Raw genomic sequence first — 14579 nt, forward strand, 5'->3', positions numbered from 1 at the left:
CTTTTTCAAAAAAAAAAATATTGCTAAAACTTTCTTATTAAATAAAATATCAAATTCATTTAAAGTTCCTACTATTGTTTGGATAAGAGCCTGAAACTTATCTAAGTATAGTTTTTTGATATTACCAACCATTGCCCAGAGGGTGGAGAAATTGAAGACACAAAAAATCATACCTGCCTTAATAAGCACAGTAACAAATTGGTTTAAAATGCTCGTTAATCCTCTAAATACTACCTAAAACTTTTGTCTGAAACAATTTTTGATATGACTAACTCTTATGGCAAGGGATGACACCAAAATTTTGCTGGAATTGTAGGAAGATGGGGGGCTTGTCATATGCTAAGCATGTGAAACTTTTTTCACATACAACCATTGTGATATTGAGTATATTTGAAGTTTTTCTTAACTTTAAAGAGGAAATCTTTTTTATCCCCAACTTAGTGCTGGTGAAATCTACCTTCGCCTTTCGGCATGTCGAAAGTGATTTTTTTTAAAAATTAATATCATCACTAACCATTATGGAGAAAAACATAGTACATGCTAATTAGAATTAAATTTTTTTATAGACTCATTATTTTAGTATTTATTATGTATTAATTGTTATTGATAAACAATACTATAAATTAACTGTATAAATTAGCATTACTTTAGTAAAATAAAAAAGTAAAAATTATTAATTAAAGTAATGTTAAATTATTAACATTATTGGGTTAAAGTACTAAAATGTTATATAACAGATTAAGAACATAACATGAGGATTTATTACCGTCAACCTTAATATTCAAATAGTTTTTAGAAAATAGTTCAAAAAACTTATGTTTGTTTCAGAACACAGACTTAAAACTCATGGTAGTACAAACAAGTCATTACAGAACTTGGATTCACATACCATTATTTTATCAAAAAATACTATAAAAGTTTCTTCATTGGTTAAAAAGTATAAATAAATAATAAAAAACAATTTCTGGTTCACTGTTTTTACTTTTATTCTTTAAAAGCAGATGTAGAAAAGATTATGTTAAGACTTAGTAATGTACTGGTAATAACATTAAAATAAATAGAATATATATTATATAGAATTCTCTGTTTCAGTTTCACAACTCATATTCAAAATATGACTTTCAAGGAGATAATCATTATTCACAAGTTTTGATGGAAACTAATGCATTCTTGTTAATATAGTAAATTTAAGTGCTTGTACAATGCAAGTTCACATATAATTTATCATTTAACTTTCATGCATAATGTAACACTTTAAAAGTAAAAAATAGCTGGAGGCAACACAGTAGAACTTTACTTGAATTTACGTACAGCATTTAATATTTAACTCCTTCCCTTCTGATGAAGAAAATTATTTTTACCCTAATTCCTAAATTATTCTACTATTAGTTATTTCCTTTCTTTATAAAAAATCTAAAAAAATTTCTTAAACCGTGTTATTAGAATAATGAAAATTAAAAATACTTACTAAAATTCATCTTACTGATAGATATAGTACTTTTTAAATAAGCTATTTAAACTAAAAAGATATTTAGGCTCTTAAAATTTTGAATGCTATCTCTATAATAAAAACTAAAAAATATTCCCTCCATGATAATTACTCATTTAAAAGACATTTACTATTTGAGCTTTGAAATGAAACAAAAATATTTAAATAATAATTTATAAAACTGTAATTACAATGAATTAGGAAAAAATTGCACACTATTATTTCCAGCATTATTATTTTTTGGGAAATTAAAAAGCAAACTAACCCCAGCCACTTAATTATAAAGTATCCTTCAATATTTCCCTTTCTGCTCATTTATTTTTCTAAACTCTAGTAATATCAATTTTCTTAATTCACTAACCAGCCTTATTGAAATTTCTCATTGTCAGCTAAATTGTTCCTGATAAAAAGCAAAATAATTACCAACTAAACTCATCCTTTATCCATACCCATTCAAACAGAAGTTTGTTAGCAAGATATTATTATTTTTAATTTCTATCACAAAATCACAAAAAAATTAAGAGATAAAAATATCCAGGAAGTATTCTGCTTATCTTATATAAAGGTGCTGAGGATTTTATATAGGAAGTGAATAATTTTTACAGTTGTACTAAGTCAATCTTAAGAATATAAACCTTTTCTTATGAATACTTTCAGAATTCTTAAAGATTCATTTTTCTTGGAAAGCTTACAGAAAAGCAGAAAAATCTACCTAATTCCTGAATCAAAAAAGATACTAAATTGGGCAATATTTTAATCAACTCCCGTCTCAGAAAATGTCAAAACATGAAGTATGAAAAATTTAAAGCAGATTTTGTTTTAAAAAACAAAAGTTTCTGTCATTCACAAACTTTTAAAATTCGTGAATAGCAGAAACTTTTCTATTCCTACTTAAAAAAATTAAATACTATATAAACTGTGTGTATCTTTTCCTTCCCAAATCAATCAGTATCCACCATTCAAGCCAATCTTGCTCACTTAGATATGAAATTTTACAATCATTTGTTCACTTTCTTTAATTTTAGGAATATTTTTTAAAATAAACAATCTACATAAAGAAATATTTTTACTAATATGACTTATCTGTAAACAAAAGTATAATTTTCAATCATGCATTATAGGAAAAAATATAACCAACATCAAGACCATGTAATGTGATGCACGTTTATAGAATTATAAGATTCCCATTGTCCTTACTGATGCTGTATAATATATATAACTACATTGGGTCTAAAAGGTTGAAGACAAGATATCTCAATTTTTGATGATTTTATTAACAGTGCTACATATCTTGTGCAGAAAATAACATTACCTGGCCTATAGAAGACCATACAACATCATCTAACGTGACACACACATAAAATATCAGGATTCCCACTGTCTCTACCTACCCACTGGATGGCAAAAAAATCTTTTGGTCAATTTGCACAGATATTTTGTGTCTAAACATTTTTTTCAACATCACATTACCACCGTGAAAACCATGCAGCTCTCCAAGATTCCCTATCTAGTGCTAGTCATTTCATTTCGTTATACCCCCTACATCCTACATCCCTAACAATTTGTTTTACATATTCCAAACATTGCCTGTCTGCACAATTTTTTCCTTCTACCTGACCCTTTCATACTAAAACTACTATTCCAGGATGCCTTAATGTGTGGCCTATAAGTCTGTCTCTTCTTTTAACTATATTTTTCCAAATGCTTCTTTCTTTATCAATTTGCCGCAACACGTCTAAATTTGTCATTTTATCCACCTATCAGATTTTTACCATTCTCCTACAGCACCATATTTCAAAAGCTTCTAATCTTCTCTTCTCAGAGACTCCGATCATCCAAGATTCACTTCCATATAAAGCGACGCTCCAAACATATAATTTCAAAAATTAATTTTTGATGTAAACAAATTATATTTCTGACTAAAGGCTCATTTCGCCTGTGCTATTCGAAATTTTATATTGCTCCTGCTTCGTCCATCTTTAGTAATTCTACTTCCCAAATAACAAAATTCTTCTACCTCCATAATCTTTTCTCCTCCTATTTTCACATTCAGTATTTTCACATCTTTGTTATTTCTAATACATTTCATTACTTTCATTTTGTTCTTGTTTATTTTCATGCGATAGTTCTTGCATAGGACTTCATTCATGCCATTCATTGTTCCTTCTAAATCCTTTTTACTCTCAGCTAGAATTACTGTATCATCAGAAAATTGTAGCATCTTTATCTTTTCACCTTGTACTGTTACTCCGGATCTAAATTGTTCTTTAACATCATTAACTGATATTTCTATGTAAAGATAAAAAGTAACAGGGATAGGGAACATCCTTGTCAGACTCCCTTTCTTATTATTTATTCTTTCTTACGTTCAATTATCACTGTTGCTGTTTGGTTTCTGTAAATGTTAGCAATCATTCTATCTCTGTATTTCAACCCTAATTTTTTTAAAATGCTGAACAGAAAAACGGTTATGCATGGTTAAACAAAAAAAAACTATATACAAGTCAAATAAACCTCCTTTTGTGAATTCAGTTAAAAATACACTTTAAAATAAAATTAATTAAAAATAATAAAACAAGTAAAAATTTACAATAAAAAGGATCCTTTTCTTGTAAAGATTATCATCTTACAAAAAGACTTTCACATTTTAATAGAAAAAAAATTGCTAAGGATAATTTTCTAGATTATTGTCTTATCAAGCCACAAGAGCTTTAATCCAAAAATGTATATTAGATATACATTTAATGTGAAAATCTTTTGTCTGTTTGTTCAAGTATTAATCTTTAACATCTTATCCAGTTTTAAAACTTATAAATTGGTTTGTTCTTGGTCCTGATGTAAGCTTAGTCTACACACTATTTAAAAGATGTAGTGGGAGGTGCCATTACCTCATAGTCAGAAATGACACTACTTAGAGTATAATGCTTTTTGCAAAAGCTAATATCAATATAAGTAATTTTATCACTGTAATTACGATACAACAGTAAGGTATAGTAGGATCATATATTTCAGGTGAATTAACATATTTTTCATTGTTTCTTCAGAATAATAAATAAAAGAAAAAAGGTAAGTGATTTGTTTCATCTTATCATATGTTAATATAATTTAATTATTTATAACTGCATCAATTACTGTGCCTGTTAGTTGTGCAGTGAAATCTCTAAGATTTTTGATAACTACATTAGTTAATTTATATTACATTACATTTTTAAATTAAAAAAAAAAATTATAACACTAAATAAAATCAATTTATATAGCAGTAAGATCTTACTATCCACATATTTTTATATAACTCTCAATTTTACATTTAAAGCAAAATAAGTTGGGAAATTTTTGATATTTTTTACTGTTTTATTATATTATTTGATAAAAAATAAAACACTTCTACTTTTATAAAAAATAATTTTAAGACATACAATAAAAGCATTTCTATTAAATCAATATGGGATTGCTGAATGTATATTTTTCACTTTAAATTAATATAATTTTATTTTAAATTAATTGATTCAATTTTAAGGAAAATTTGATGTGGACAAACATGACTTACTTGTACACTATTAAATTACATATACACATTTTTAAAAGTACATCAAATTTTATTTTATTAATAAATTCTGATATATTTTCATTTTTTTTTATTGTTATTAAATCATAATTTGTTGTAATTAATAATTATTAATATATCAGTACATTTAAATTTTAAAAAAAGATTAAAAAACAAAAGGAGATGAAGTCTGATGTACCGATGTGCTTCCCCTTGTAAAATCAAAATATTTCATTAATTAAAATTTTATTTTGCTATAACTGTGAAACCAATGAAAATAAGTACCACTTATGATATATCGTTAAAAATCTCTGAAGGAGGGCTTATTACTGCAGTTAAAAAAAAGTCCAAAATCCAATTTTTTTTGGATTTTGCGCTTTATTGGACACATTTGGTCCAGTCGATTGCAATCAAAAGGGGAGGTACACAACTAGATGATACAACAGTCCTAAATCCAAAATTTCAATGTCCTACAGTTATTCATTTTTGAGTTATGCGTGGTACATACATACATAAATCATTTTTGAGTTATGAGTGGTACATACATACATAAATCATTTTTGAGTTATGCGTGGTACATACATACATAAGTATGTATAGACATCACGCCAAAACAAGTCAAAATGGATTCAGGATGGTCAAAATGGATATTTCCATTGAAATTGAAATTTTTCATGATCACAATTCTACCTTTACTTCATACAAGGAAGTAAAAACTGAGTAGCATTAGCATGTAGCAGATTAGCTTTCAATGTTGCAGAATTTTTCAACAAAATAAGTCGTCCATTTTGAAATGAAACTTAATTTAGTACATTTATCTGGGCATAAGTGAAGAAAAGGCACTCAGTTTTTATAAATTTTCATCTGTTTTATGTCATCACATGTCACGTATCATAATCTTTTACAAAGTTTAAAATACAGCTGAAAAATCAATTTTAATATTATCTTTGTTTCAATATTTAAATTTGAGTCCTGAACCTGTTAATATTTATAATGTGTCCATCATCCAAACCACGTTCCTTTATCGAATTTAATGTCTCCCTAGTACATGAAGCCATTGCCAATACATTTAAATCAAACATTGTTTTCCACTTATCATGTTCTCCATCTGAAAATAATATTTAAAAAAAAAATTGTTTATTTAAATACGATTTATCAGTTTTACAAATAATAGTAAGTATAAAAGTTTTTCTTAAATAGGAAATGTATTTCTTCTTTATATTACTGCATGATTGTTTTATTTATTTATTATTCCAGTAATTGAAACAAACTGTTTATTTTACAATTTGTAAACATTAATTCTGATCCTTTTGTATTTTTATAAGATAAAGACGGTAATCATTATTTCTTAGCCAGTGAAATTCTAAATCAAAATTGTTTGGTATTTATATTTCATAAAAACCTTTAAACATTAACCTTCTAACTGTGAGTAAATTTTACGGTTATTAACTTCTCTATTTATTTCTAGTTTAGGTGTATGCTTAACTACTTCTGGATAGGTAGCATGGTGGAGATCTTACTGACTACTCAAATTCAATATAGTTTAAAAAACTCTTTTCTGCACTCAACAAATTAACAAATATTTAGCACTGAAAGATTAATAAGAAAAAAAGAAATATTTCTTTTGACTTCAAAAATTATTAAAATATATGAAATATATTTTAGATATTTATTTTAGATATCATCATATCTATATAACTATATAACTTAGGGGTTACTTATATCGCTTTATCTATGTAACTTAACTGATCAAAATGCAATCAATCAATTAATCATAAATTCTAAACTGGATTTAAAGAATGGAACTAAGTATTCCTTGACATATCAATAAGGAAAAGTTACTTGTTATATCAAACATACACTTCTTATGATCCACCTCATTACAAAAAATTACATTCCTTATCTTGTCTATTCATTTTTTCCTTGAATCCTTTTTAAATATGTAAATTCTGAAGCAGCAAAAATTTATCAAATAAAGTATATTAAGACTCTTTAAGTCTTACTTTACCCAGTAAACTCCAGGTTTCAGTTCTTTGAAGAAGTGTAATTAAATACACAGCATTGAAGACGTGTAATTTAGCTTTCTTCACTAATTTCTCTTTCTCTATCAAGATACAAATTAAACAGTAATAAGTTTGATACTTTCCTAGCATATAATATTTAATTTCATGAAACTCTGCATCAGCTGAGAATAACATTCATTCTGATAGAATATTCAGAAGAATAACATTTTGGTAGTTGGCCAAAAGATTTTTATATATATCTTAGTCCAATCCATGCAGTGATCAGGGAAAAATTCTTACATTGACAGTCTTATCACACAGCTATGGCTTAACAAGTTACTGAATCACTTATTCTCACTGGTATGCATAGTTATTTAGTTTTAATTTATTGCAAATGCAATAAAATATATTAAGCAAAGATTACAGAATTAGACCCAAATAAAAAAAAACTTGTTTTTACTGATAATTACTCAAATCCATGTAATATTAAAATTTAATGTGAAGGCATCTAAAATTTGTAAGGTTTACCATTAACTAATTATTTAAACATCCTTTCTAAAACAGTTAGGAAATGTATTCATGTTCTTCAAAATTTATTTAACTTTAAGGATAAAGGTTGTATAATATTTTCGGAATTCCTGTCCCTTAAACTTAATCAAAAAGATTAAGGACAAACAATTTTTGATTTTCCCTTGAGGTAAAAAATTCAACATTAATCTTGAAAATAGTGTAATTAAAAAATAAAGAAATAATTAAAAACGAGAATTAGTCAAATAATTTCTAATGATTTGGAATGAGGTTGTAATAAGGGACCTACACAGGTGAATGCTACAACATTTCATAATTTTCATTCAAAAATTCCTGGATTTGAATCTTAGTTGCAGCATATTTCAACTGCTATAATATTCATTCTTCACAATAAAAAAGAATGGATTGGTAGTGACTAGAATGAAGTAAATAAATAACTTAAATTATGGTTTCCTATCATTGACATTGTCCATGATTTCAGTCAGCTACATCATGAGTAATATGAAATCATCATAATATGTGTTAGGATTTTTTTTTAATATAAAATGCATAATTAGTTGAATTCCAATGATAAATCTAATAACTATGCCTGTTATACTTTTATATCATTTCAAATATATTCTTTATATAGATTTATACAGTTCAAGGGTGAAAAATGATAACATTGATGTCATCTAAGAATAAATAAATCATAATGTTTTATAACAATATTTGAGATGTTTAATACAATAAAAAAATAACAACAAATATTTTAATAACGTGAATTACTAAATGAATATATTAAATAAACAATAAGTAAGTACATTCCAATTTAATTTGACTGTTAAAAAAAAAAATGTTTAAAAACACAAAATATTTTATATAGAAAAGCATTCTGAGGGAAGGCAGGATCTCCATTTATTCAAAGTTAGTACTTTATTTGGCAAAAACGTTGAGATTTCTAGTAGATTAATTTTTTAATCTCATGTAGGGGTGATACAACTCCAGTTATCGTACTGCATTTGAAGCTATAAATAAATACCTATAACTCATTGATCATGAAAGAACATTCTTCCATCCAAATTTTAATGACAATATTATGTAAGTATTTTGAACATAAAAAACCAGTAATATGAAAAATATAATGACAGAAATATTTTACCAATAAAAAAAGTAATTATTGATAAATACAAAACAATACAAAAAAACATTCTGAGAGAAATAACCAATGGTTTTAACAATTGTTTTTAACAGCTGTTCTAATGATAGGTAATTAGGTTATTAAACATCAGACTTAGATTCTCTATAACAAACCTTCTAAGACTGGAGATTATTCTACATCGCCATAGTATACTCTTTATTAATAATCTTCTTGTACAAAATTTTTCAGCAGTAAAAAACTATACAATTTATTTAAAAAAAAAAATACTTGTTAAATAGAATGGTACTTACGTATTAACGCCACCGCAGCTACAGATTTATTCAAAATTGAGTATTTATTAATTTTAAGAAATGGTTATTTATATTTAGGTAATTGTTAGGGATGTAGGCTGTAGAGGGTATACTGAAATGAAACGACTAGCACTAGATAGGGAACCTTGGAGAGCTGCATCAAACCAGTCAAATGACTGAAGACAAAAAAAAAATTTATTTTATAAATATAATTTAACCAAACTTAACCTACACTTGCTTGGCTCACTATAAATAGCCAAAAAATTACGGTGTTAATTAGTCAAGGTTAGCGAGCGAAGCGAGCATAGTTTAAGTTTGGTTAAATTATAAAATAAATAATTTTTTATTAAAATTAATAAAGAGACTGTTTTGAATCTATGTTAAACTCTATATCGGCCCATTTTCCACTGAAATCAGATTGACTTCTTTGTTTTTAAATAAAGCTGTAGCTCCGGTGGCATTAATACGTAAGTACCATAGAATCTACTACAATTAACAACATAGGGAATAAGTCTATATGACTTATTAGGAGGATAAATCTTTATATATTTATCCTCATATGCATTATTTTATTTATTTTCATTTGCTGAAGGGGAAAAGTAACAATTAATGAAAAAGTAAACTATTCATATACTATTGATCAAAAATATTATCTATGTTTTGGAATGTTGAATCTATTGTAATATATAAATATTCGATACTAAGAGGTAGAAGAATTATTTTAAATAAGTATTTTCAAACAATGGCAATGATAATGAGATAACAATAAATATGATTACATTTATATATATTACATTTTTTGCTATTTTAGTAGTAATGTAATGAAATTGTATGTTTTTCTTGTTTAAAAATATTTTATTTTTAATTATAATTTCCACACAATATTTCAAAAAATATGCAAATGTAGTTTGCATATCAAAATCACAAATAGATTAAAAAGAATGTAAATACTTTTTACCATTAACTAATGTTGTTATTAAACAAATTTAGTTAATGTTTAGTTAGTTGTTATTAAACAATTGCCCCCCCCCCCCCACAAGCTTTAGACTATACTAATATCTGATAGGAAAAAATTTGCTTTATTTACTTTTATAATTTATTTGCTTTACAAACTTATTTAAAAAGATTAAGATAAGATGAAGATTTATTACTTATTACCTAAGATATTTGATTACCTTTAACCATTGTTTTTAATAATATGCCTGCATTGTTAATCAATATATCAACACCACCAAGATTTTTTTTAATCCATTCAAATGCTACTTTTATATCTTCTTCCTTTGTGATATCAGCTTTCACTGCATACACTTTACCATTCTCATTTTTCATTTGGTCTGCAATTTCCTAAAAAATTCAAGTAAGCCGTATGTTAAATTATCAACATCAATAGAGAATAAAGAAAATTAAATGAATGAGAACCAAATCTATGAATTAAGTAAAGGTAGAGAACTAAATTTGACTAAACAGGCTAGCTTTAGTTAATTTAAATAAATTTAGAATGAATACAATAAAAGTTATTTTTGTAAGGACATTGAGCTTGCTTATGGTAGAAGTTTTAATAAAAAGATGGTATGGTTTGTACTTAAAACCATTATCTGATACAGTTTCTCTGATAACATTTTTTAATTTATCACCACAAAATTAGTTAAATTTTTTTAAAAATTAAACTAATTTATCGTGAGTTCTTGTGCTGTGAATTATACAAATTTAAAATGAAGTTAGACAAGAATAAACATTTAAAACAATCCGGAAATTATTTTTATTTTGTTGTAGATGAATCTGAGAAATCTCATTTATGCACCCCAAATAAATGGGGGAGTGTCTGACTCCCACGAGTTCGGCTAGATGTTATTAAGAGCCTATGTGTACCCACACCCTACCGACTAAAACTCATATCTCACCGTTTCTTCTCCTCCGGGGTTGGTCCTGCAGTTTAAGCATTGCCCGATCCCAGGAAGTGCCTTTAGGGTCCAGAGTCCACATGCTTCATCACCGTTGCCCATCCACGCAAGTGCAGACGCACAATGGCTCCACAGGAGTCTGTCCTTCGCCCCTTCACCTTCAAGTAATTTTCTTCGCTCGAGTCTCAGGTCTTTTGTATGGAACTTGCTGGATTGCTTGCTGGGTGATCTGCAGTCCTCTTACTGATCTTGGTCTTAAATCAGGCTCTTTCTCATTCTGTAGCTTCTCTCGCTTTAGTTTTCAGGATACTTGCTGCTAGGTGTACTACCTTATCCCATTCCGCTCTTCCTGTCAACATGTATGGAACTGTTTCTTCTGGAGAAAGCCAGCTTAACCCGACATCTTATCTGACCACATCCCACCGCTGGCATTTTTTATAGTGCGTAAACTGTATATAAAAGGCATTAACCACTAATTTTCAAAAATTGTTCAGTTACACTAAAAATGAATGTTTTATATTTTTAGAAGTTAGTAATTTTTCATTTATGCTGCATTTAATTAGGAAACTTATACTTAGTCTAAAAATAAAATAAAATAATTTTCTAAAATAATCAAGTACGGTTTTGTTTCAATAACTTATCCTTGGAATTTTCGTTTTCAATAATTTATACCCTTCACTTCAAGTATACACTTCAGGAATATAAGTAAAAAAAAAAAAATTCACTAAATTCTAAAACATGATTTAATATTAATTCTAAAATAAAATAATTTTCTAAAATAGTCAAATATAGTTTTCTGTTTCAATAATTTACTCTTGGAACTTTCTTTTTCAATAATATATTCTAGCGGTTAACATATTCTGTCGAAAATCATCGCTGTTTATACGAATCGTGAATTCTTCCAGCTGTGCGACCATACCCAATGCTTCTCCGAAACTGTTAATTTTGTTTTCTGTATCCTCTCCGTGTCCTTCTTCTGAACTTTCGTTAGTCTTGCTAGTTTCAGAGAAAATAATTTCATCTACAGTCTGAAATCCTTCTTCGGTTGCCAAATCACTATCAATACCCACGTAGTCTTCAGCATGAATCGATTTTTGACTACTTTCTATGCATCAAAAATTCAACTTCACGCAATATTGTTGTACTGCGCAAAATAGATTTATCGGAACATAATCATTATCGGTTTTCGTGAAGAAACCAGTTTATTTAAACGCATTTTTAATACAGTTATTTATAATTTGTTTGTACAATGAAAAGCCACCTTAGTGAATCTGTCTTTCTTTGGATTGTATGCCTCCACTACACTTTTCATATTTGAAACACAGTGTATCATTCGGTAAAGCTCGAAAAAAATAAACCGGTTTCACCGTAATTACCGATATTTTTTGTTTCGTAACCTGCAGTTATTACTTTAATTTTATTTTTCCAGTCGATAACTATTCTTGTGTCTACATCTTTAGCCTCACCTGAACATTGATTCTTAGATAAACAGTTACAGTACTGTATTATTATAATAATAATAATCTCTACTGGATTTATAATTTGCAAATCGTGGGAATCTACAATCTCTTTCTTTAATTCCTTTCGGTCTTATGGGACAAGATTAATACGTAAAATTAAAAGTAAAATCTATGTTTTCTTTCGGTTTCGTAATGCGGAGACGTAATCCGTCTTGAAGAAATTAATTTCTCTAAAAATTTATCGGGACTTGGGAACCTACGTTTTGAGGAGTTTTCAGTTTTTTGGAAGTTCCGTTTTGTAGAGGTTTCACTGTATATACATATATAAATAGCCTATGACACTCCCGGTAACATAAGGATTCCAATGCGGAGTAATACATGTAAATCGGTTTGGCTGTTGAGCTGCTACGACGGAACAAACATGCATGCTGCATGTTTGTTTAAAAGAAAAAAAATTAATTATTTACATTAAAAATTGGTCTAAACCACCAACTAAGGTACAAATCATACCTTAACGTATCACGGATACACTGCAATCGTATTATTTCAATCTATCCCTGTTTGTTTCAGGGACAAATAAAATTTTTATAAATTTAGTTTTCTATTTTTAAGATTTAAAAAATAATTCGTATTGCTGATCAATTAGACAAAATTTGTTAGTCATCCCCTCTGATAACAGAGTAAATCCTTCAAGTGTGATAAATAATATTAACATAATTTCTTGTATCAAAAATCAATCATCATTGACTTTTGGTCTAAATCAATGATGATTTAGACCAACCTTTTCAATGGAAAAAGTATAATATGGTACAACGAACATTGTTTAAGAAAATGTTCTTTTCTGTTATGAGAGTTTGTAGGCCTGCAAATATTTCAGCTTCGACGAAGTTACAAAATGAAATGAGTAAAATAAGAATTTTTTTAGAATAATTTAAATGATTATAAAAAAAAAATTTTAAATAAATTTTAAAAAACCCACAGTAAAAGGGCAAAAAATAATATTTCCACTTCACCCCTTAACACAATCATTGAAACTTATTTTCAAAAATCTGTATCAAATCTTAATGAATTATGTGTAAACGAGATACGGGTTATGAAATTTAGCTCAGACTTCAAAATGTAATTTTTAATGATTGTATAAAGAAGGTAGCGGAAAAATTATTTTCCTTTTTCAATATATTAATCTACTCCATTTTAATATATCGAATGTACACAAAAACAGTGACTATTAAATATCAGCTATGTCAAATTACTCGTATCTACTTTCAACAATAGATAAAATATTTTTTACATAAGAGAGAAGTTACGACGTAATTGCCAAGCAAATAGTGCCTACCAGACGATGTTTTTAAACAGGTACTACTCATCGAAGTTTAGGAATTTCGGTTAAGTACAGGGTGAGGATAAATTGTTGGGGGTACAGGAATACCAACATAAACACTTTTGTTTTTTTGTTTTTTTTTTTTTTAACCTACGGTACCACCGTTAGATATTGCTTCAGAGGATGAGATGAACGATTTTTAGCGTGTGAAAATGCCATGTCTGACCAGGATTCGAACCCGCGACCTTCGGTTGAAAGACCGAGAAGATATCACTCGCGCCACGGAGGTCGGCAACATAAACACTTGCGAGCATTAACATACATGGACGTGAGACCGCTGTTGAGAGAATGTGCCTGCCTATTTTCCTTTGTTCGTTAATGATATTTTTATTTAAATATTTATTTTTTATATCTAGATTTTTTCTGTATTTTTATCTGCTTAATTTTATTTAAATTCTTTTTGGATTTTATTTAATATTCTTTTAGGTTTAATACATTCGAAGGAGGATTAATTATTATATATCAACTTCGATTTTTTTATTAAAGCCCTTTCAATTTAATCTGCGGTTGATTTTGTCAAAGTATTGCAAAGGGAAGCGTGAATAAGAAGATGCAAAGGTCATGCAACTACTACAATATTAGTTACTGTAAAATTATCGGTTTGCAAGTCGGCAACACTGTCTGTGTAATAAAAATTCTGTTCTATTTTTAAAACGTGGACGCAGCATTGCTTACCGTACTCAGCTGGATGTTAAGAAATTTTTTCTCGGTCATTTCATCATATTTTGTCAACGTAAAACACTTTCTATCGCAACTTGACTTTTTATTTTTCCTGAAAACAACTCTATTTAGTCAAGTTCAAGATAGTATGAAGGCAATTTTATTATTTCTGATAATAATTT

At 27.7% G+C, this 14579-nt stretch overlaps 1 protein-coding gene across 3 annotated transcripts in view; it reads right to left on the reverse strand.

Annotated features, from left to right (window-relative positions):
- The window catches only part of LOC142334480 (dehydrogenase/reductase SDR family member 11-like), a 75783-nt gene that overhangs the window by 33048 nt on the left and 28156 nt on the right, over window positions 1–14579 (reverse strand). For all 3 annotated transcript variants that reach the window (XR_012758830.1, XM_075382545.1, XM_075382544.1), the window contains exons 2-3: window positions 10171–10339; window positions 6012–6141 (exon numbers count right to left, since the gene is read on the reverse strand). Coding sequence is in view for 2 of the 3 variants with exons in the window: in XM_075382545.1 (XP_075238660.1) it covers window positions 6012–6141; window positions 10171–10339 (299 nt within the window). In the remaining variant the exon portion in view is untranslated. The remainder of the gene's footprint in view (window positions 1–6011; window positions 6142–10170; window positions 10340–14579) is intronic.

This window comes from Lycorma delicatula, chromosome 1 (assembly GCF_047948215.1).
Source record: "Lycorma delicatula isolate Av1 chromosome 1, ASM4794821v1, whole genome shotgun sequence".
Lineage (NCBI taxonomy): Eukaryota > Metazoa > Arthropoda > Insecta > Hemiptera > Fulgoridae > Lycorma > Lycorma delicatula.